Source organism: Mustela putorius, unplaced genomic scaffold, assembly GCF_011764305.1.
Source record: "Mustela putorius furo isolate JIRA1106 unplaced genomic scaffold, ASM1176430v1.1 tig00000785_pilon_pilon_pilon, whole genome shotgun sequence".
Lineage (NCBI taxonomy): Eukaryota > Metazoa > Chordata > Mammalia > Carnivora > Mustelidae > Mustela > Mustela putorius.
The window spans coordinates 2,382,956-2,407,904 of record NW_025421480.1 but is presented as its reverse complement, the minus strand read 5'-3'; the positions used below and the strand labels follow the sequence as shown (position 1 = coordinate 2,407,904).

The following is a 24,949-nucleotide window of genomic DNA, read 5'->3' as shown; positions in this document are numbered from 1 at the left end:
ATAATTTTCACATGAGTACTATGGGAACCAAACAGTAGAAGGGGCTAAAGTTACAAAAGAAGAAAAGAGAAACTTTTGAAGAAAATTAAAACATGTTGTCACCCTAATACACAAAGGTATTACATCACTCAGTACTTCTAAAAAAGAAAAATCAGTTCTTTAAGTCATTGATCGACCTTCAAGTAACACTCTCCGCAGCTAACCGGTACTGACTACTACTATATCATGAGATCATTAATCCTCGACTCCTCTATTCAGAAATCATACTATGCTGCTCACCTTGCCAAGCAGACTGTGCTATTGATAATAAGGCTTACCTTTGGCTAAGCTCCTCCAGATAGCGGCCACTGAGAGACATGTTAACTTCTAAGGCTTTTATACGATTATTAAGTCTCATGAATACAGACTCCTTTTGGTTTGATCCATGTACAAGATTTCCATTAGCGTATCCTAGATCTGTCGAATTTTGCAATTCAGCATAGAAGTCTGTAGCTGTCCTCTGTAGCCCTCTCAAAAGGGCATCTTCCGGAGACTGTTCTTCCTCTTTTACTTCAGGTAATGAAGAAGAATCCAGAACAGGAGTCAAGGCTTGCTTTGGTGTGTCAGCTATGTGCATTTTGGCTTCCCCATCTTCACCGTCTGGTATAGTAGCTGTGTTTACAGGTGGGACTACTGTTTCAGATAGCTTTGTGACAATGTGCATGGAGTTTGTATCTTCTTTTACAATATTATCCATTATTTCATTAAGCTTATCTGTTTCATAGATCACAGATGGCTTCTCCATAGAACTAAAACCCTCAGACTTTTTTTCTGTCTCATTATCAACCTCAACAGAAGTCTCCTGAGGGATCACCTGAGATGGTGTAGGTCCTGCCTCATATTTAAAAGGCTCAGATACTTCTGTTTTAGATAATGAATGGATTTCTGGAGTAACATCTAAAAGAAGAGACTGAGAAAGAGTTTGAGGATGGCTTGGTTCAAGTTCTATTGCATCTGCACTCTGATTAATCAAGTCACCTTGATGCATACTACTTAGGTCACCTAGAACAATAGTTTCAGCCTCTTTTTCCTTTCTCTTACTGTCCAAATCTCCACTCGGGGGTTGCAATACTGAAACATCCACTGATTCTGCAGGAAGTGGTAAAGGCGGCTGAGGCAACACAAGATGATCTTTTTCTTTACTCACAGTAGTTCTGCTACGTTGCCGATAAAGAGCAACTCTAACTGAACACCATTTATATATGTATTCTGTAAAACTAGAAATACAGCAAATTGTGGTCAGTTCACTGCAAAATATTTGTGTCTCTGACTCAAACCACGGTGATGATTCATCCTCCTGTTCACCACTACCCAGAAGGGTCACTGTAGATGGACCTGCCTCCTCTTCTTCCTCTTGAACCAGTTGTACGATTGGACTCTCTTTTGGAGTATCTGGTGATGTTAGCTCTGTATCCTGTATGTGTCCTTCAGTGGTCACATACCTAGAAATACATAATCATAATTACATATCACTTTAATTAGAAGTCTAAAGTTAAAATTCTGCTAAAAATTCAATGTATCATACATCAAATAAAAGATACTAGATACAACAGAAACTAAAATTTTTTTTGGATGAAATGTTCCCCTTCAAGTCATTTTTAACAAATAAGTATTATTCAGAAATGGTAACAGAAGGGCCATTTATTAAATGATAAGCCAGAAAACCCAAATCACCGTATTTACTAAACCAAACTTGCTTTTTTAAAGTATCTATTTTAGAATTGCTTATACGTGGAGTATAAGCAATTATACTAGAATCTGGGATTCTTAATATATGAATGTACTTTGTATCTGAATATCATACTTTCAAAAGGTAGCTAGAAAATTTTTCTGTGGGTGACTTGAGGAATTCCAGCATAGCATTACACATACACACACAATTACCTGCATCTCTCCCTCCCCAAAGTAATCTTAACATCATCTTGGCTAATTCTCTATTACTTAAAGCCAAATATTTAAGAACTCTAATGAAAATGCTGACTAATAAGAAATACTGCCCCACCTGTAACCTAATCCCATCTCTAGGATCTAGAGTCCGTATATATGGTAGGAGAGTGGGGGGGTGGAGCTGGTAGAAATAGTGCTGTAAATTATAATGTCTGTAGTTTATTCCAAAATAAAAATAAACTTCCAGTGCAGCCCTTATAGCACAAAAGGTAAAAACTGAAAAAATAAAGTCATTTGAATACCAAAAAAAAGAAACATCTTCATATATAATTTTCCTACTCTGACAAATTACTAAGAATTCCAGGAAATGTCTTTGAATAAAAACTAGTATCAGATTATGTCTTTGAATAAAAACTAGTATCAGATTAACAAAGGTAGCAATAGAATAGTATCTAAAAGCTAGATCATCTTGCTGATAGCAACTGGACAAAACTAAAACATAATTAGACTATGCTTCTCTAAATAGATGAAATACAGATACATGGTCTCTAATGACATCTCTTACATCTTTATTGCTTACTATCTACAACAGAAATAATGACAGTAAAAAGGAGCAGCGTCTGAAGAAATGGAGGGAGAAAAACTAAAGTGAATTAATTTGGTACAAATTAAGTTATATCCCATCTATAAATATATCCTAATCAGAGCTGTATTTTAAAAAACTCAGAGGTGGGAAAAGAAGTAAGTCTTTTCATAGTAACTTTAACAGTGACACCCTATCACAGATTCTTTCATTTTCATTTATCTTCTTCAAAGGACTGCCATACAGTCATCAAAAAGAATTCAAAACAAATATAAAGAAACATTAAATTAAAAAGTAAGCAATTACATTAAAAAATCTACTAAAATCAAACTAATAGAGAAAAGTAAAAACTACTACATTAGCCTGATGTGGTATCTTTCAACAAATAATCATATGTATATATAGAGGCGTGTGTGTATGTATGTGTGTGTCTGTGTGCATGCATACACATACACGAAGTGAAATCAGTTTCCTTTAGTTCTGAAAAATAAGACATATATGTGCTGCTAATTGAAGAAGCCTAGTGCTAAAACTGGGACTAGCAGACACGCTCCACATAATTAGAAACAATACCAAGAATATCCCTATCCTAAATAGATTTCTAGGAATCAATGACATAAACTGCTATATTTTCTCTCTAGTCATCCAATAAATATCTTTAATCACTTTCCGAATAAACACAGAATACAAATTTGTCACTTGCCCTTCAAACCACAAAAAAATCTCATTTTTTAAATAGAATGGTATTTAGGAATTATAATTCAAACCACACCCAATGCACATTTCATTATACATCTCCTGTTCAAATATCCCATCCTGTTAAGCAGAGTTCTAACAGGAAAAGCTTTCAAAATTTTACAGGGTGTATCTAATGAAACACACATAAACTTAAAATAAACACACCCAATTATCCAGTCTATGAGCTTATCTGTTATAGATAAGAAGTTCACATAGCAAAAACCTTAATCATCTCTAGTAGAAAAGACTTAAAAAAAAATGGGGATATTTTATGTTAACTACATGATAGACATTCTTGTCCAAAGTGCCCCACTGCAATCTGGGAGAAGACCTCTATCTAGTTTAATTTAAGAAAGTGAGCACTCTAAGAGTTTGCTGTGAGACAAACAAATAATTTAAGAATCACTGCTCTAGGAATTTCAGGCACCCTTTATAGCTTTCAAGGCACAGCAGAGGTATTTAATCAATGCTTTTAAATTTGAATTTAATAAATGAAAGCTTTAAAAATTTGTCCTCAAACCTATACCTACAGAATTAAGCCAATTATTTGCAATAAGAAAAGGATTCAGTGGGACGCCTGGGTGGCTCAGTGGGTTAAGCCGCTGCTTTCGGCTCAGGTCATGATCTCAGGGTACTGGGATCGAGTCCCGCATCGGGCTCTCTGCTCAGCAGGGAGCCTGCTTCCTCCTCTCTCTCTCTGCCTGCCTCTCTGCCTACTTGTAATCTCTCTCTGTCAAATAAATAAATAAAATCTTTAAAAAAAAAAAAAAAAAAAAAAAAAAAAAAAGGATTCAGTGTTGTGAATAATAGAAATTATATATAATATCAAAACAACAAACATATGGTCTGGAGTGAAGTACATTCCTGGTACCTAAAAAGCAACTTAGAGATATTTTAAGTGGCTGTGGAATGCCTGTCCCATGACTCAGAGCTTTCTATAGATAATCATTTCACACATAAATCCAAGTACCTTTCTGTATACTAGTACACTTAGCTCTCCATTTGAAAAGAACTCTAATATCACAACAGAACTTACTCAGGTGATGGAACAGGAGTTGAAACAGGAGCTAAGTCAGGCATTTTAGATGCAGCTGTGGCAGTGGCATTCTCAGATATACTTTTATTTCCTATTTTAAGAAAGATACCCACGTTGAGTTTAATTTTAAAAAACTATACCATGAAGATATTTCACTATAACAAATAAAGAACTTTAGTTTCTGGGGGAGGAAAAAAAAGTCAAACAGGTTTGCTACTGCAGACTTTATTTTCTTCCATCAAAGTTCTTTTAGAAAGAAATGATCAAACAAAATCAGAACTACAAATAATGCATATTCTTTTTCAACTTTTCAGATAATTTAAGCAAGTCAAATGACTATAAATTTTGTGTAATCTTACATGATTAACATGCCTTCTAGATACCTAAAGGAGTTACTAAAGAGAATGAGAAGAAATGTATGGGTCATTTTTAAGTTCACATTTAGAACTAAGGATTTTCTAAGAACAAAAAAGGCAAGATGGCTTATCCTTGCTATCAATACTCTTATCTGGCATTCTCTAGAGGAAAAAAAAAATCACTTTTTAAATTGAGTTGTTATTTGATAAAAGCATGCATGAAGTACCACTAGAAAGCTTCAGGAAAGAGGTAAGGGATAAAATTATTACTTCTACAGCAGGAAGAATCAAAAAAGAAATTCATGAATTTTATATAGTCAGGATTGTTGTGAAATTCAAATAAACAATGATTAACAGAAGATTGGTAAGTCTCTTTGATTCATTTCTGTATTTCTAAATGAAAAATTAAGTTCCTTGGCTTATTAATTAATTTTTCTAACTAGAATGACCCTTGGAGTATCAGATATTTAAAAGACCCATAAAATGATCAGGTACCTTCAGTCAGGTCTTCAGTTTTTGCTCCCAGAATATTAGCGGCAATATTCACCATATTTAGAATGGCATCTAAAACAAAATTCAATCAGAAAAAATACTAATACACCTAAAAATTCTTATATAGCTTAATATCAGATAGTCCAGAAACCATTTATAATGGCCTTTTTGCATTTTGGGGGGACTAATTACCTTTTTGTTCATCTTACTACGTAAGTCCAATACAGGACACAAATTTCAGCCAAAAAGTATAAAACATAAAACTGAATTTTTAAGGTCAGAAAGAATTTAAAACTTAATCATACTATTTTGGTTAACCTCCCCAAACCATTTGCTAAGACACTATCTTCAACATATTACAAAATTCAAATAAAGTTCAACATAAAGCCTGTATTGGAGCAGGGGAAAAAAATGTGACAACCAAAATTAGTATTTTACAGAAAAGCTTGTTTCTCTTTAACAAGTTCCTACAGTTTAAAACAAAAACAAGCTTGAAGAAGTAGTTTTTCCTAAACCGGTGATTTTTATAGATATAAATAAAATGGGACGATTACTACCCAAAGGAGAGCCGGAAAATTTTATTTTCAACTATGAATATATTTTATTTATTGATAATATGGGTTAAATCCCAACTTGATATACAAAGAATCAAATTTCTTTGATAATTTTTAATGATGCTTAATGGATAACACAGGACACAAAATCTTTTGTGAACTGGGTGGGTATGGGCATGGACAGGTTAAGTCAAAGTTCTGAAACTCTCAATGCTGTAGGGAAAGCTATCAGCATACCTGCCAATTCTGCCTCTCTTTCTAAAGAGCATACTCGGATGATGAGTAAAGTAGTAAAAACTTTAATATCTGAATAAATAGCCAAAGGCACTTGAGTGTCACAAAATGCCTAACTCCATAAAAAGCTGGTGCTGAGAATAGGTTGCTTCCGTCTATGAGGTAATTTTAAGGGAAATTAATTTCCATCCCCAGTCTAATCCCTAACATTCTGCTAGAAGTTAATTCATCTATTTTATCAGGTTTTCTCCTATTAAAATATTAACCTCTGGCAAGAGCTACATATTAAGTCTCATCAGTTATATCTGTCTTGTCTTCCTTTCCTAAGAGACCCATAGGGTTTTCCTCACACTTTCAGTGAAAATCACAGATGTGAGAAGTAGGGAAGGATCGAAGGGAGGAAAAGCGAACAGTCTACCCGGGGCCGGTGAGGAAGCCAAGCACTGTCACCTGGAGCTGATTGGCATGTTTTATGGCGGGAGAAAATAGTGAGAAGTTTTAGACGTTTAAAGTGGTAACAGGAGTCATAAATTTCTATCTTTACAAAGCACAGGAATGATACTTTGTTCCAGTCACTGGTATAACACACAAAAGCTTCACACTTGCTTCACAGTCAATGTCTAGGATTTCAGGTAACCTTGCCCTTCCTTTGGCCAGACAAACTAGTAAACAACGCAGCAGCGGGGATTCTAAAGCAGGAGATAAAAACAAAAACAGAAGCACCGTATTTCCACACAAACCAAGATAAAGTAGCAATGGAAACTCTTTTATTTCCACATAAATCCACCTTAATGTCAACCAATGTCGCAAGAGTATCTGATATTCTACTTAGCCTGACAGCTAAAGTTCTGTCAAACAGACTGCTTCAGGGAATCAAAATTCTGGAATCCAATCTATATTCTAAAGTCCTTTGTGCTTCAAAGGGCACTCTTACCTCACATAACAAATTTTTTGGCATTTAAATTCTGGGGCATTTACTGTTAAAGAATTCAAGAACAGAATATATCTGTGGATCTGTGTAAAGAAAGCAGCTTCAGAGTATTGTTTTTTAACCTAAACATAAAGAAGATTTATACCATCCTTCATTTAAAATACTACTTTTATCATTATTTCAGGGGGCTACTTGGTAACAAAAGCAAAATTTGGCAAATTTCTACATTCTCAGTCCATCTAAAAAATAATTTTGCTTCTATTCAGAGCACTGCCAAATGTAGGCTTATTTTGTCTTTTGAGAGAGAGCAGCTTTGTGAATATTCTATTCTGACCATTCCCAATTCGCATACAAACACACGATAGCTTGTCATAATGTGGCCACTAAAAAAACCTTCTGAATAGGCTAAGGTAATAATTTGGTATATAGTACCAAACTCAACATTTGTCCTTAATTTCCTCCAGAGTAGTCAACTCCTTTATCTTTGAGCAGGGCACTATTCATCCAATCTCATTCTTTTGGGAATGAAATTCTCCCCAGGGACCATCAACATGTAATACTCAGTCTTCAGCACACCAAGGCTCCTTTCTCTATGGAAAACAAACTACCTATGCTACAACATAAAAAGACAAACCAACAAAGTAACTATTTCCTCCCATGTGTATTTAGATACCTCTGCTGCATGCCCACCCTCAATCTCCCTTCTCCTTCTAGGTCTTTAAAATATATACATTCATAAAAAATACTTTCATGTAAAAGAACACAAAAACTGTACTTTGTCTTAAACGTATACACAGAAACCTGGCCTTTAAGCAATTCTACAAAATGCAGACCATATTTAGAAGTAAAGGTAGACTTGCAAGAATATCAAGGTAGAGAATGGTCTGGAAAATCCACATGACAAAGTACAAGGAAAGCAGAATGATACTAAGAATTTTTTGTTCATGTAAAATATTCAAATGTTCTGATTCAAGGATGTAAATAAAATAATCAAGCAGAAGAGCTGCCATAACTATACAAAGTCAAGAATGCTGCTTTCTCTAACGTAGTGGTTTCTCCCTTTTTGGTAGCTAAGAGAATTATATGATGTCAAGAATGTCCAAATATTCAGTATGTATGCTCTTTGACAACCAAGTTCCAATAGAATCAATGTACTCTGGTGACATATATTTCCTGTAACTACTGACTGCTTAATACCAAAAGGAAAAAGGAGTTTATGTTAATATTAAAGCCACGGGTGGGGGGGGGAGGTTGGGGGAGGCACCAGGGTGGCCCAGTCAATCAGTGTCTGACTCTTGTTATTGGCTCAGGGTTGTGAGATCGAGCCCCTAATGTGTTAGGCTTTGTGCTGGGCATGGAATCGGCTTAAGATTCTCCTCTCCCTCTACCCCAGGTTCTAAAAAAAAAAAAAAAAGAAAAAAAAGAAATTAAACCCACAGAATTCTGTTTTGGAGCCACGGTCTAAATTTAAAAGGTATATCAGGTTCAAAATTGGCCAATTTCAAGCTGATTCATAAAGTGTGATGATGACAGTCAAATTCAGATATTTCAGTGCCAGAGAGTAGCTCTTTCACCTGATTCAACTGTTATTTACTGCTTAAATGTTATACCACCTTGGAGGTGGTAGCAAAGTCAGGCTCAGAAATAGTCCCAGACTCTCCATAAGGACAAGCACAGAACACAGCTCTGGTAGGTCATGTCCATAACCTTCGTGACACCAAAGTCTTATCACTGCAGCTACTAATGGCTCTTTTTTCTGAAACTTCAAGAGACGGAGATCTTTTTAAACCCGATTTTCTATGGTGTAGGCTTAGCTGACATCTTCCCACCCTCCCTCCCTCTCACTAAACAAATTCTTTCAACACCAGAACACTGAAAGATAAATAGAGAGAGCCATCAAAAGAAAAATAAATGATATGTTACCAAGAAACAAATCTGAGGTAAAAGATCCCAAAGTAGAATATAAAGAAGATTCTTTATCTAATTAATACAAATAATACCTTGGTCAATGAAGTGATTACCAACAGGGAAATGCTCTCTATTGTGATATAAACTGAGTTTTGTCTAGGATAGTAAGGCATTCTCTTCCCTAACAGTCTAGGGCTATTTTCTGACTCCATAAAATTAACGATGCTTCTAGACAGCTACTTAATGTAAGATCATTGAGCTATGATGACTACCACATAGCATAGATTTTTTAATACAAATCTGAGGACACGAACAACATAAATATCCAGATAGATAAAACAGCATCATGTTTTCACTCTTAAAAAAAAAAACTATACCCCATAGGAATGAATGAAGAACCTATTTTTAATGCTGTCATCAACTAGATAGCTAAGAATGCTACTTAAAAGTAATCACTAATCTACAGAAGTCAGCTGACTAGCAACAGAGTGAAACAAAGTATACTGAGCTAATATGCAACAAAGTTAAATATTACATAAAGGGTTCCTCTTCTACAGGTATTTTAAAAAATACCTGGAAAAAAACAGAGGAAACACCTAGTTCCATAGACCATAGCTATACAAAATATCTACTGAAATATATATACTAAAACCTAAAAAGATATAAAGAGACAATATACACAAGAGACTGGGATTGAAGCAAGTCAATTTACTAAAAGAAGCAAGGAAAATGCACAAGAAATTAGTCATCGATCTCACGAAGATTTACTTTTATTATAATCAACCATTAATCTCCAAATAAAAACAAAACTCCTTCCAGTATTTTATGTTCTTTACGAATAACCAAAAATAACAACCATTAAAATGTACCTACTTGAATTATAACAATACCAATTAAGTGTCAGCTGGTAATGGTCTTTCCAAGACTCTCCTTAGCCAGCTTACCACTAGGTTCAGGTAACAGGCTGGCACAACAAAAACTGAACTAGTATCTTAGTCATTATTTCTTTAGTTTACAAAGAGTTTATTATTATTTTTTTATTATTATTATGATTGTTACTGCTTGAGAATCATTATTATTATGGAAAAGAACCACCTTTGTGTTTGTAATTAATTAGGAAACTAACCACATCCATAGGTCAATGATTCCTTGTTTGCTAGGATTTCACTGATGCCTACTACCTCTGAACTACTGACCATTCGAATTCCTTTCCCATCTAGTATGACTAGCCAGATACTTCTACTCATATAGTCTGGACCTCTTTAATAATTCTTTCCCCAAGTAAATTCATAGTCCCTTCTCCTAAGGAAAAAGCTTTAAAAATATAAACACTTAAGGTAAGAAAACAAACTTGTGCTTACATTTTTTCCTTTCTTTTCATCCACCCTTCTTATTTTATCTCTATAAAAATACATTTCAAAACTATTATCTTTGATTTCAACTCAAGTTCAATACTTAGGGGGAGGGGGGCTTCCTAAACTATATACCACAACAAAATATCCACATATGTCCGGGAAAAAAAAAAAGTTGGGAAATATTTTGATAGTGTCTAAGAAAATCCCCAAATACTCACTTGTAGCAGAACCAAGAAGATTTTTTGAGGATTTATCCTCCCCAGTATTATAATCCAGTGGATAATCTGTTTAAAGAGAAATTAAAAGTAATTACTCTGGGAACTATCTCCAATAATAAATTTAAAAGCTCAAATTAGGGGCGTCTGGGTGGCTCAGTGGATTAAGCCTCTGCCTTTGGCTCAGGTCATGATCTCAGAGTCCTGGGATCGAGCCCCGAATCGGGCTCTCTGCTCAGCAGGAAGCCTGCTTCCTCCTCTCTCTCTGCCTGCCTCTCTGCCTACTTGTGATCTCTCTCTCTCTCTGTGTCAAATAAATAAATAAATAAATAAATAAATAAATAAAAGCAAGCTCGGATTATGTCCTGTCAAAGTCAGCTGGCATTTAAAGCCTATTTTATAATAAATATTCACTATACATCTAAAATATGTTCACAAAAAGAAAACGAGATTCATAAGCCATTTATCTAACTGATAAGCCAAGGAAAATAATTCCACTGCTTACCAAAATTTTAATCACATTTGTAAGACTTTATTAACTTTTCCATGTACTTTACCAACCGCTGGTAAATGTCTTCATTTCACTTACAGGAAAATTAAAGAAGGTAAAAATTCCATTTTTCAGGCTATGATTTAAGATCTCCTAAAATTAGGACTTGCTTGATAAAGTATAAATGGAAGGTGTCATAAAATCCTCTCCTATCCCTTCAGGCTATGAGACTTTAAAAAAGCAAAAAATATACATAATAGTCACGTGTTTTAAAGTCACTTACCATAGTCCTCATCATATAATTCTTGACGTTCTGACTGATACTGGGAATCAGCAATCTCTTCATATTCTTCAACCATGCTAGTGCCAAATACCCTGTTAACAACAACTCCATTAAAGACTTTCAAAACAAAACAGAGTTGTGAAGAGTCATCTCTTCATAATAAATGACAAAATACATTAACTTTGGTAATTTTTTGAGGGCCATTAGCTCCAAAATAATGACTGTTTCTCAACCTGTAGTCATCCATCGACTGTTTCTATTCAAATTTTATCTATTCAAGGCATTTAAAAATGTGATGGCCAGTTTTATCAGTCCAGTAATTTTCCATATACTATCATCATAGCAAAATACCAAGCGAGCTAGACCAGACACACATGATGGTTATTTTTTCTTAGAGTAAATTTTTACATTTTTCTAAAATGCTTTCAAGAACAAGAAAGGTTTACAAGCTTATATTTCTATAGTATTAACGTCACATAATAGAAAACTATTTCTTCACTTTAAGTATGTTGGGATTTTTGCACACCACTTAAAAAAAAAAAAAACACTTGATAAATGTCTGTTGTTCTGTATTACCTTATAAGGCTTAATGGACAAAAGTGCTCTGATCCAAAATGTGATACCAACTCTACCTAAAGAATAAAAAGCACAATGCATGTGAGATTATCTAACAATATATGGAGTTTCTTTCATTATAACATTTCTAAAAATAAAGTCCTCATTTCCCCAAAAATCAGTAACTGTAAAGTTTTGCTTTTTTGTCATGCAGTAATATGCCATGCCCTGTTATTCAATATTGCAAAAGAGAAGGTTGCTAACCTTTATGTATTTGATGAACATCTGAAGCAAGAGGAAGGAAAAGAAAAAGAAATCAGTTCCAAAGTCTGAATAACATGCTATAAGCAACATTTAATATTTGTAAATTATATTGTATAATTATAGAAAGCAATGTACTGTGATGGATAACATTGTAGTACTCTTATTTCTTTGCAGAAATCAAATCAATGATTTAAATTTTTACCACCAAAGCTAGAAAGTATAATCTACCTGTAACAATGAAATTAACTTTAAGGTTAAGTTGAATAACCTAAAATTCATTGCTGCTGTTTTACCTGTCAGAAACAAAAATATCCTAAAAGTAATAAAGAATATCTAGAAACAACCTGTGTCTTAAATTAATTCAAATAGTACAGATGCTTCATGTATATATATATATATCTATATATAGGTACATATGTGGGTATACACATGTATATACATACTGATAAAAAGATTAGCATAACAATATTTACTCTTATACCATTTTGTACATAAATTTTTTGGGGAAAGCATAAATTTTTCAGATGTTATGTTATTTCAAGTATAACTTACAGAATTAAAAGATATATATCAATCTACTTTTAAAATATAGGCTATTAAAAAGTAGACCCTACATCTGGGTTTAGTTTGGGGATAAGGGAAATCCAGGTAAACGTATACATTTATTGACATTAGGATCAGAATAAAATTTTTTTTTTTGGATTGTTTTTTAGAAAAACATTTTAGAAAAAACTTTTTAGAAAAGTCATCATCAAGATGCTTTATAGTGTCCCACCATAAAAAGAACCAAGTAGAAAATGGCACTTTTTATACCACCAGTAAGTTATGTTCTGCCATTATTAATAAAGTAGATGGTATAAAGAATGATTCTTGGAAATATTTCATTACCATGTGGGTTGCCTTAATTGTAAAATTAAATACAATTGTATCACCTGCCAAATAATTTTTAAAAATTTTCCTTATCACAGTGTAGAAACTGCTATATAAAAAGGTCATTAAACAACTGTTTAAAAGAAATGGAAAATACACCTTCATTTTCTGAATACTGTTTAACCATTAACAGAGAATATCAACTGTATTTTTAAAAACAGAATTTAGCATTTCTATATTGAGACTAGGAATACTACAAGTTTACCCATTCATAGAAGCCAATTTAATACATGCTTAAAAAAGACACAGACAGCAAAATCCCAGAGGATGATCAGGTAGTTTAAGTTCTCATATTTAAAGAAGAAAAGACAGAAATTAGAGCTGCTATCATTCCAAAAGGTCGTATTATAAACAGTGGCATTTGAAGGAGTACTATTATTTTAAAGAAAAAAGAGGGGAGCAGAGGAATAGGAAACTCCTGTATTTTGTCTAAAATCCAATTCAAGAGTGATAATTAATTCTACTTTGGTAGATAATTCCACCTTGCAATGGTGGAGAAAGCAGCAGGAATACTGAATATAAGTGTTTAAAGTTTATTTGAAATTGGTATTTGGACAATATCTCACTTGAACATACAACAAAGAAGGGAAAAGATATAAAACAAATAACTGGATATTAAAATTAAAATGATCTAAGAATCAGATTCTAGTAAAAAAAAAATCAGACCTGCTTCAAAGACTTCAGTATTTGGGTTTTGAAATACAGAGAGATGAAGATAGCATTTTACATAGAGATTCAAAAAATTTTAAGACATAATCTGAAATTTCATCAGAGCTGCAAGTATCAAAATTAGCATAAGTGTCAGATTAAACAAAAGGGAATGTATTCATATTTGTTTTGTAAAATAATAAATGCAGGTCAGAATTATTTTATCAAAAAGAATACTGCATTAAATTTCCTAAGTTTTAGGATTTCTAAAAAGGTGGGGTAAGGTATAAAAAGGTATGAATAGGTATGTTTTCATTATAAAACATAGTCCGGTAGGTATAAACATTACCTTCACATATTTTGCATACATCTGCTCATCTAAAGGGAAACTCTGGACATTCCTCTCATCTCTACCATGAAAAGTACCCAGCTTAATCCACTTATTTGTGGGATATCTAGGAAATATAAATATAAACATTCTTTTTAAAAAATCATAAACCACATGTTGAGAAGTTCCAACACATCTTGAAAATATATCTTGTTTATTTTTTTCCACTCCAAGTGCACACATTCACTTAACATAGTTTAAATAGGAGTAAAATATTGAAGAGATGCACTTTCTTTTCCAACTAAACTCTGACAGGTTTTTCTTTACAGGTAAAGAATATCTTTCAAAACTCACACCATTATCAAAGAGAAAACAAAAAAAGAGTAAGACAAAAGGCAGGACCAAAAAGCTTCTTAGGTTTCCAAGTAAACTGGAGGTTTTAAAACAAAGAGTAGTCAAGAAATTGTTTTGGAGGGAGGTACTACTCTTCACATACTAACAAGTGTGTGATGATAAAAAAATATAAAGAAAAGTGCCAGTGGAAAGGGAAACAGAAAAAATCCTTTACGATTACACTATAATTTTACAGATCATACATAGCTACTCCCCCTCTTTAAAAGAAAATCGAACATAAAAGCCTTCTAGTTATCATTTTTATTTCCTACAGTGTTTTAAAAATCCCTCAAATAATGGAGTACTCTTAAAACTAAAAAATACTTAACTTGTCAAAGCTGGGTATGTCCATCTGACATATAAGAAAAGTACAGTGTAGAGAAAAAGAAGTGATCTGAGCAAGGTTATTAAGTGAAAAATGGATGGAATTCAAAAGGTCTTGAGAATTAATTTCAGTAACTGGATGTATGTGGTGCAGAGTGTGAGGCGGGAGAAGAGAATGGAAAACCATTAATGATCGACAACAGAAGAATAGCTGAATAAATAACAGCATACTACCATTTCAGTATGGTAGTATGAAACTACCATTTCAATATGCCATTTCAGAGATGCTCCAGAAAGGATTTATTGAATGAGTAAATACTGCCAGTGAAGGAAAAATATAAACTATTCATTAAAAATGGCATACTTAAAAAAAAAATGGCATACTTAATGTACAGAATTACTGAACCAATATGTTGTACACCTGAAACTAACATAACATCATACATTATCTATACTCAAAAAATTTTAAATGGTGTTATTTAAAAGAGGAAAGGATATTATCAGGATATAAGCTGATTTTTAAAATAGGATTAGTAAATATACAAGTACATATAAAACCCTAGAAGGAATATATTAAAATGCTTATAAGTTATCTTTGAATGGATTGTGATTCTTTACCAAATTCCTTATGTTATTTCTTTTATAATCACACACATAACAAACGTTTTAAAATTCACTATAACAAAAATATACCTCAGTATATATAAAATGAAGGATTCATGAAAGTTTTTAGTAACTTTTTTAAAAAACGTTTGGCAGCAACAGAGCATAATAATTAAAAATAAGGACAGATCTAGGTTTGAATCCTGATTCTCCAATTCACAAGTCATGTGACCTGGCCAACCTATTTAACCTTTCCTTATCTGTTTCCTCACCTTATAAAAGAATAATATCATATGATTATAAGCACTGTATGATTTAATAAAGTAAGGTGATTAGTAAGTGCCTAATACAACAGTATTATTACTATTCTTACAAACTGATACATTAAAATAAAAAAATAAAGTTTTAAAGTGACCCATTTTGAAATCTTTATTCTGGAGATCCAACATAAACTTGTAGAAAGCAGCTTTAGAATTTACCTGTCACTGATAGAAACGAGGAAGTCTTTAGGAGTTGAAGAAAATAATTCATAGTTTGCAATATCAAGCTGTTTTACTTGAATAGGTTCACAAAGTTCAATAACAAACCTTTCAAAGAACACAAGACAATTATTGAGGTAAGCCAACCAAAATAATAGTTCATATTAAACATAAACAGTTTGAATAAACTAGACTTCCATTAAATTACTCACTATTTCCCAAGCATATCACTAGTGGGGGGTAACTATAAATAACACAAGACACTGCTTTTGTCGTACAGTATTTTTTAAAAGGTTCTTTTTTTAATGACAAAGAACATTCTTGGAGAAGGAATGACTTCACTAAGGAAAGCAAGCAAAAGTGTAAAGTGACTAGTCTAGAGGGCAGCTGGGCATATACACAGTCTCAAAGGGTACCACAGTCTTTGATTTAGCAATATACTTTTAGAAATTTATCCTAAGGACATAGAGCTCCAAACATTCACCCTTGTACATACACTATAATATATATATAGCAAGGCAGTTTATGAGAGCCGGGAGAAAAAGTCAACCTACATGTTTAGCATAGAGGACTCAAGTACAGGCCTCCCAAAGAGTGAAATACCAAGAGGCATTAAAATTTTTACTAGAAACTATACATTCTGGGGTACCTGGGTGGCTCAGTCCTATAAGCATCTGCTTTCAGCTCAGGTCATGATCAGTGGGGGGGCCTGCTTATCCTGCTTCCTCTGCCCCTCCTCTCTGCTCATGCTCTCTCTCTCTCTCTCAAATAAATCAAAACTTAAAAATCTTAAAAAAAAAAAAAAAAAAAAAACTATACAGGCGCGCCTGGCTGGCTCAGTGGGTTAAAGCCTCTGCCTTTGGCTTGGGTCATGATCCCAGGGTCCTGGGATCGAGCCCTGCTCGGGCTCTCTGCTCAGTGGGGAGCCTGCTTCCTCCTCTCTCTGCCTGCCTCTCTGCCTACTTGTGATTTTGGTCTGTCCAAAAAAAAACAAACAAAGAAATACACAACTATATATTCCATTTACATAAAGATCTAGAAAATGTAAAGTAATTTACAGTGATAGAAAACAGACCTTTAATTGCTATAGGGGTAGGAGTTAGGAAGGAAAAGTTACACAGGAGGATGAGAAAACATTTTGGGAAGGTAGATATGTTCATTATCTTAATTGTGGTGATAGTTTCATAGATTATCATCTATGAAAATAGATTAAATGTCAAAAATTATCAAACTGTACATCCTGACATGCTGCAGTTTATTGTCAGTTATGCTTCAATAAAGCTATTCTATAAAAATAATGCCAGAGACCTATATTTATAGACATAGAAAAATGCCATAAAACACTGCTTCTTAGGAAGAACTACAAATATGGTACCATGTGTGTAAAATAAAACTGTACACAGCGTGGCATTTGGGAAAAAGAAATACTCATGAGATCTAGTACTCTAATCAGGACTTTCAGCATTTGGTGGTTAGGGAAAAGCTTTGGGGCCAGATAGAACACTTAAAGGACCCAAATGCTTTCAGTCATGTTCCTTTGCCTTCTCTAAAGGTGTTTCCCCTGCCTGCGTTGCTGAAGTGATTTAGTCCTACCACATTTGCCTTTACATGAAGAAACTAAAAAGATATCTAAAAATTAAACATTGAATAAGAAGAGAGATGACAGAGATTAGAAGAATATCTCTCACTATAATTCCCTCACCCTTTTGAAATACCTTTTTCGAGCTGAACCATGTGAACATTTACTTAGCTTTTAAATTACACCCTTAAAAGAAAATTAGTATCTACCCATAGGTCCAGACGGTTTTATAACTGAATTCCACACTTACAAGATACCTAATGGTATAAGGTTAGAAGTGATGTCTTCAAAATAAGGAATAACAAGGTCTTTACCAACACATAATGACAAAAAGAAAGTAAAATCGATGAAAAGGATTAAAATAATTTTTTTAAAAAGAAAAATTTGTAGGGATGATATAATTTTCTACACAGAAATCCCAAGAAAAATCTGCCTATTATTAAAAAAGAGAATATAAAAGGATAGCTGCATGTAAGGTCCATATATAAAAAACTGGACATCCATATACAATAAATCGTACTTTTTTTTTAATTATTTGAGAGAGAGAACACATACATGAGTGTGAGCAGGGGGTGGGGGTGGGGCAGAGGGAGAGGAGACGGAATCTCCAAGCAGACTCCTCAGCTGAGCGCAGAGCCCAAAATCAAGAACTGGCCAATTACCTGACTGAGCCACTCAGGCATCCCAACCCCAGCTAGTACTCTTCTGACTGTTGTTCTAAATTCTTGTTCAGATACACTCCTTGTTAACGGTTTTGAGCAAATTCCTGGCTGTGATTTCTTCTTGATATTCCTTTGGGGAAAATTCCTCTGTTTTGTCATTTTGTCTAGGTTTCTGTCCTTTGCATATTATGAGAGCTTGTCATGTTTCCTGCTCCTGAGAGTCATGTTATTATTAAGAAAGGGTCGTACACTGTCCAGGACCTGGCCCTTCAGGTAGTGTTTCTGGTATGTGCTGTGTGCACTCTGCTGCTGGGTTTGGCTGTTCTTTCCCACAAGTTTGTCCTGCTCTGCAGAGGTCCTCCCTGCTTGCAGTGGGGAGTGCCTGGACCTTTAAACTAGGTATGCTTTGATCTGTTTGTTTAGATAAGCCTGATTTAAAAAAAAAAATTATCTAAACAGAAAAATGGAGACGGAAGAATGAACCCATTCTACACACCATATATTAAAAAAAATTCCACTGGGACTAAAAACCTGAAGGTGAAAGGTTAATTTTCTCTAGAATTTAAAAACCTGACATCTTCTCCTTTTTTTTTCTTTTCTTTTTTAATTTTTGAGATTTTATTTATTTATTTGACAGATAGAGACCACAAGTAGGCAGAGAGGCAGGCAGAGAGAGAGAGGAAGAAGCAGGCTCCCCGCTGAGCAGAGAGCCCGATGCGGGGCTTGATCCCAGGACCCTGAGATCATGACCTAAGCCAAAGGCAGAGGCTTTAACCCACTGAGCCACCCAGGCACCTCCCCCCCTTTTATTTTTGAGAGAGGTTAAGTTCAACTACATTGTTTATTTAATAATTCCACACTTTACCTCTGATTTACACTGTACCTTTATCAAAAAGTTTCCTTATGAGCAGGGGTTTCTTTCTGTACTCCCTATTCTGTTCCACCTGCACAGTTTATCAACATGTGCAGTAACATCACACTTCAATTAGCTTTCTGGATCTGAGTGTCAGGTAGGGCAAGTTTTTGCATCATATTCTTCAGGACCATCTTGGCTACTCTTCTGCTACTGCTTTTTTCTTATTAATTTCAGACTTATCCTGTTGAATTCCCTAAATGTCATGATGAATTTTGTTTGAAATTTTACTTAATCAGATGACTTATATATTGAGTTTTCTTATGTATAAACAGGACATATCCTTTTTTGTCTTTTAATGTCTTTCGGTAAGATTATTTTTAAAATTTTTCATTTAAGTATTATATATCTTGTTAAATTCATTTCTGGGCAGCTATTTATCTGCTGCAATCGAAAATATATTTTTAAAAATTAGATTTTGTTGGGACACCTGGGTGGCTCAGTTGGTCAAGCAGCCAGCTATTGATTTCAGCTCAGATCATAATCTCAGGGCCCTGGGATCAAACCCTGTGTTGGGCTCCATGCTAACTGAGGAGTCTGCTTAAGACTTCTCTTCCTCTGTCCCTCCCCTCTCTCTTTTACTCAAATATATTAATTTTAAAAAAGACTAGATGGGCTTGAAAAAACATAGAAGACACCAGAGAAAACTTACCGCAGAGATTTAAAACCATAAAAACAAGTCAGGCAGAAAAAAAAAAGTTCTACAATGGAGATGCTGCAAGACTGACTGAATGTAATCACAATGATGACAGAAAAACAGAGGAATAAATAAGTGAAATATAAGATAAAATTATGGCAAATAATGAAGATGAAAAAAAGAAGGAAAGAAAACTAGTAGATCATGAATACAGACTTAGGGAACTTAGCGATTCCATAAAACACAATAATATCCTTACCACAGGAGTCCCAGAAGAAAAGCAGGAAAAAGGAGCAGAAAGTTTATCTGAAGAAATTATGGCCCCCAATTTTCCTAATCTGGGGAAGGAAATGTATTCAAGTCCAAGACTCAAAGAGAACTCCCCTGAAAATTAACAAACAGGTCAACACCAAGACATATCACAGTAAAACTTGCAAAATACAAAGACAAAGAGAGAATTCTGACAGCACCTAGGGACAAAAGGCCTTAAACTACAAAGGTAGACATGTAAGGTTAGCAGCAGACCTGCCCAAAGAAACTTGGCAGGCCAGAAGAAAGTGGCATATATTCAACACACTAAATTCAACACACCAAAACCACCAAAAATACTCTATCCAGTAAGGCTAGTATTCAGAATAGCAGCAGAGATAGAGAGTTTCCAAGACAGCAAAAATTAAACGTTCATGAACACTAAACTAGCTCTACAGGAAATATTAAAGGGGACCATCTGAGCAGGAAAAAGAGACCAAAAGCAACAAAGACTATATTCAGACTATCACTCTGAATATAAATGGACTCAATGCTCCAATCAAAAGACAAAGGCTATCTGAATGGTTTAAAAAAAAATAAAAACCAAAGACCCACTGATATGCTGCTTACAAGAAACTCATTTTACACCCAAAGATCCCTCCAGATTAAAAGTGAAGGGGTGGAGAACCATCTATCATGCTAACAGATGTCAAAGGAAACTGGAGCAGCCATAAGATAAACTAGATTTTAAACCAAAGAGTGTAATAAGAAATGCAGAAGGGCACTATATCATTAAGAGATCTATTCAACTAGAAGATTTAACACTTGTAAATATTTATGCCCACACCGTGGGAGAAGCCAAGTATATAAATCAATTAATGACAAACTTAAACTCACTGATAATAATACAATATTAGCAGGGGAATTGGAACACCCCCACTTACAGCAATGGACAGATCATCTAAGCAGAAGATCAATGAGGAAACAATGGCTTTGAATGACAGAGTGGATCAAATGGACTTAACAGAACATTCAGAACATTTAGTGCTAATGTAGCAGAATATACACTCCTCTCAAGTGCACATGGGTCACTCTCCAGAATACATCACATGCTGGGTCACAAATCAGGTCTCAGCAAGTACATAAAGATTGATATCACACCATGCATATTTTCAGACCATGGCACTATGAAACTGGGAGTCAACTACAAGAAGAAATTTGGAAAAGACCACCAATACATGGAGGTTAAATAATAACCTACTAAAGAATGAATGGGTTAACCAGGAAATTAAAGAAAAAAATTTAAAAATACATGGAAGCAAATGGAAATGAAAACACAACAGCTTTCATTTCCACCTTTGAGATGCAGCAAAGGTGGTCAGTCATGAGAGAGAAGTATCTAGCAATATAGGTCTTCCACAAAAAGCCAGAAAAGTCTCAAATACACAATCTAACATTATACCAAAAAGAGCTGGAAAAAGAAGAACAAATAAAGCCTAAAGCCGGAAGAATGGAAATAATTAAAGATTAAAGCAGAATTAAATGATACAGAAATTTTTAAAAACTGTAGAATAGATGAATGAAAGTAGGAGCTGGTTCTTTGAAAAATTAACAGAATTGATAAACCCTTAGCCTGACTTACCAAAAAAGGAAAGAGAAAGGACCCAAATAAATAAAATGAGGAATGAAAAAGGACAGATCACAACCAACACTGCAGAAAGAAACACAATTACAGGAGAGTGTATTATGAGTAATTACATTCCAATAAATTGGGCAATCTGGAGGAAATGCATAGATCCCTAGAAACATATAAATCACCAAAACTGAACCAGAAGAAATAGAAAACTTGAACAGACACATAACCAGCAAAGAAACTGAATCAATAATCACAAATTAACCAACAAATAAGAGTCCAGGGCCAGATGGATTCCCAAGGGTAATTCTACCAACCATTTAAAGAAGAATTAGTATCAATTCTTCTGAAACTATTCCAAAATAAAGAGAAATGGAAGGAAAACTTCCAAACTTATTCTACAAAGCTGAAAACAGAACTACCCTATGACCCAGCAATGCACAAAAATACAGATTCAAAGGGGTATATGCACCTCAATTCAGCATTATCAACAACAGCCAAACTATGGAAAGAACCCATTCCATTCAACTGATGAATGGATAAAAAAGATGTGGTATAATATATACAATGGAATATTACTGAGCCATCAAAAAGAATGAAATCTTGCCATTTGCAACAACATGGATAGAACTAAAGTGCAAAATAAGTCAGCTAGAGAAAGACAAATACCGTATGATTTCACTCATATATGGAATTTAAGAAACAAAACAGATGAAGATAGGGGAAGGGAAAGTAAAATGAGATAAAAACAGAGGAAGGAGAACGATAAGCAACTCTTAACTATAAAAAACAAACATGTTGCTCAAGGGCAGGTGCTTTGGGGGGATGGGATCAATGGGTGATTGGCATCCAGGGGGGCACCTGTGAGGAGCACTGTGTGTTGTATGTAAGTGATGAATCACTAAAGTCTACTCCTGAAACCAATACTATTACATGTTCAAGCTAGCTTGAATTTAAATAAAAACAAAAATAGCGAAGAAAGTTTTGAGGAAGATGAGGTATAAACTTATTCCACCAGATTTTAAGACTTATAAAACTACAGTAAGACTGAGTGGTCTTAATATACCTTGGGAGAATTAACCTACTTAAATGAGGTGATATCAATTAAAGGTGCTCTGAAGTTCAATTATACAGTGAGAAGATACATATATATGAATGAGCAAAAACTAAATATACAGTAAACACATATACTAGTTTGGCAGAAACATTAAAAATACAAATAGGCAGCTATGACTCCTTCATATAACTTGATCCCAGCATGTTTCTGTTTGAAACACAAAATTAAGGAACATAAAAACTCGAGCTGTTATTGACTACAGAGGCTCCTACAAATAAAAACAAAAACCTCAAAATAACACTTGAATTATAATCTCAGATGATCATTTCTTCAAATCCAATTTATGACACAGGGAAAAATAAACTTTTAAATTATCCTTAAATACCCTTAAATAATTTGTGGTGTAAATGTACCACAAGGAGTGAAGGCCAAGAACAGAAAATAAGCATCATCTTTAAAGTTTAAAGAGTTTCTCCTCAAATTAAAAAAAAAAAAAAAAAAAAAAAAAATCAATGTATGTATTTTTAGTAAATCAATATGATGGCAGTGACTTATCTCAATTCTTTTTTGAACAGCTGCTTTTGAGCAATTAAATCAAATAATCTAATAAAACTGTTGGTATATCACACATTATTTTCCTCCATAAATCTGTTCCTTTGACTATATTCTTCCTTAGTTAATGGCAGAGTCATAGATCCAAGTAGGAGTCAAAACCCTGGGAGATTTGCTAGTTAACTCTCTCCACATCCAATTACTAAACAAGAGCTGCCAATTTTATCTGCTACAGTCTCTTTCAGATCTCCCTCTCTTCTGTACCTAACACTGCCAATACAGGTTCCTAACTGGTGTCCTTGTTCCCAAATGCATTCTGCTGTAGGCCATCCTTTGAGAACCAGCCTTCTTAAAACTCCAGTGAAATCGTGTCACTTCCTTACTTAAACACTTCCCTCCATGGTCTCTAACAAACTTTAAAAAATTTTAAGCTAAGTATACACAGAATTTGATGGTCTGGCTACTGGTCTAAATCTCCGGTCTCCTCGTCCACAATTACTCTAGGTTCACTTTTATTCTTATCATGATTAAATTAACTTCTTCAGGTTGCTTTTACTTATAGCTGCCCATAAGAAATATACTCCTTTTGGGGCACCTCGGTGGCTCAGTGGGTTAAGCCTCTGCCTTCAGCTCAGATCATGATCTCAGGGTCCTGGGATCGAGTCCCGCATCAGGCTCTCTGCACAGCAGGGAGCCTGCTTCCCGACCCCCCTCTGCCTGCCTCTTTGCCTACTTGTGATCTCTGTCTGTCAAATAAAGAAGGAAAAATCTTTATTAAAAAAAAAAAGAAAGAAAGAAAGAAATATACTCCTTTTAGCACTGTTCTCTTATTCTTACAATTCCTGTATACCTCTCCCTCGTATGTGACTTCCTATGAATCCTTCAAGATTCAGCTCAGGAATTAGTTCTTCTAGGAAGACCTCTCTCGTCCTCTCACAGTTATATACCATCTCGGTTCCTATCATAACCTTACAGCAATACTTGTTATACTATTTTGTAATTATTTGGCTAGACCTATTTTTTGTCTGTGGCTGTGACTTTTTTAAAAGGAAAGATATTTTGTATTCAATTCTGTAACCAGGACCTAAGGTAATTACAGTACCAGCACCTATCAATCATAAATGCTTTTTAAGTGACTAGAGGAACAAATCAATCTAATCCTAACATAAAAGCTTCACATAAGGGGCGCCTGGGTGGCTCAGTGGGTTGGGCCGCTGCCTTCGGCTCAGGTCATGATCTCAGGGTCCTGGGATCAAGTCCCGCATCGGGCTCTCTGCTCGGCGGGGAGCCTGCTTGCCTGCTTCCCTCTCTCTCTCTCTGCCTGCCTCTCCATTTGCTTGTGATTTCTCTCTGTCAAATAAATAAATAAATCTTTAAAAAAAAAAAAAAGCTTCACATAATATGTACACACATGGAATGCATGTTATTAAATTTTATGTTACTTACCAAATCTTGGTGCTGCAAGGATTCAACATGTAAAGATCCATATTTTCTATAAGAATAGCAGATGTGCTCTATTTTAAAAAGGGGGAAGGGAATAAATTACTTAAGGAAAAATATTTCAACTCTAAAGATTTCTAGGATTTCTGTATTTTTAGATGTTAAAATACACAGATTCTAAAATACTTAAGGCATAGAAGAAGGCATAAAAATGACTAAAGTTTACAGATTATGTCTACAGTGTTAAGACAGCCTTATAACAAAACATTTTAAATTAAATGTCCGTTACTATAAAGGAAAAACGATTTTCTACTAGCTATTTTCTTTTTAAAACTTCAAACACGTTTTAAGTTAGAAAAAGGATGAATGCCCTTCAGTGGATGAAGAGATAAATATTAATATTATTCAGCACTAGAAAGAAATGAGCTATCAAGCCAGGATAAAACTTAAATGCTCATTACTACATGAAAGAAGCTAATCTGAAAAGGCTACATACAGTATGAATGCGACTACATGACATTCTGGAAAGACAAATCTAGGAAGATAGTAAAAAGACTGGCGGTTGAGGGGAGGGATGAAAGATGAACAGGTGGAGCACAGAG

The 24,949-nt window shown here is 34.4% G+C and overlaps 1 protein-coding gene across 4 annotated transcripts in view; it reads right to left on the bottom strand.

Annotated features, from left to right (window-relative positions):
- SUCO (SUN domain containing ossification factor) overlaps positions 1 to 24,949 on the bottom strand; it is an 87,463-nt gene that overhangs the window by 26,442 nt on the left and 36,072 nt on the right. For 3 of the 4 annotated variants that reach the window (XR_001180163.2, XM_004756712.3, XM_013058402.2), the window contains 10 exons: positions 24,354 to 24,421; positions 15,626 to 15,733; positions 13,848 to 13,953; positions 11,921 to 11,941; positions 11,678 to 11,733; positions 11,102 to 11,193; positions 10,332 to 10,397; positions 5,135 to 5,203; positions 4,284 to 4,374; positions 318 to 1,481 (listed from right to left, as the gene is read on the bottom strand). Coding sequence is in view for 3 of the 4 variants with exons in the window: in XM_004756712.3 (XP_004756769.1) it covers positions 318 to 1,481; positions 4,284 to 4,374; positions 5,135 to 5,203; positions 10,332 to 10,397; positions 11,102 to 11,193; positions 11,678 to 11,733; positions 11,921 to 11,941; positions 13,848 to 13,953; positions 15,626 to 15,733; positions 24,354 to 24,421 (1,841 nt within the window). In the remaining variant the exon portion in view is untranslated. The remainder of the gene's footprint in view (positions 1 to 317; positions 1,482 to 4,283; positions 4,375 to 5,134; positions 5,204 to 10,331; positions 10,398 to 11,101; positions 11,194 to 11,677; positions 11,734 to 11,920; positions 11,942 to 13,847; positions 13,954 to 15,625; positions 15,734 to 24,353; positions 24,422 to 24,949) is intronic. The other variant, XM_013058401.2, reaches the window with a different exon arrangement.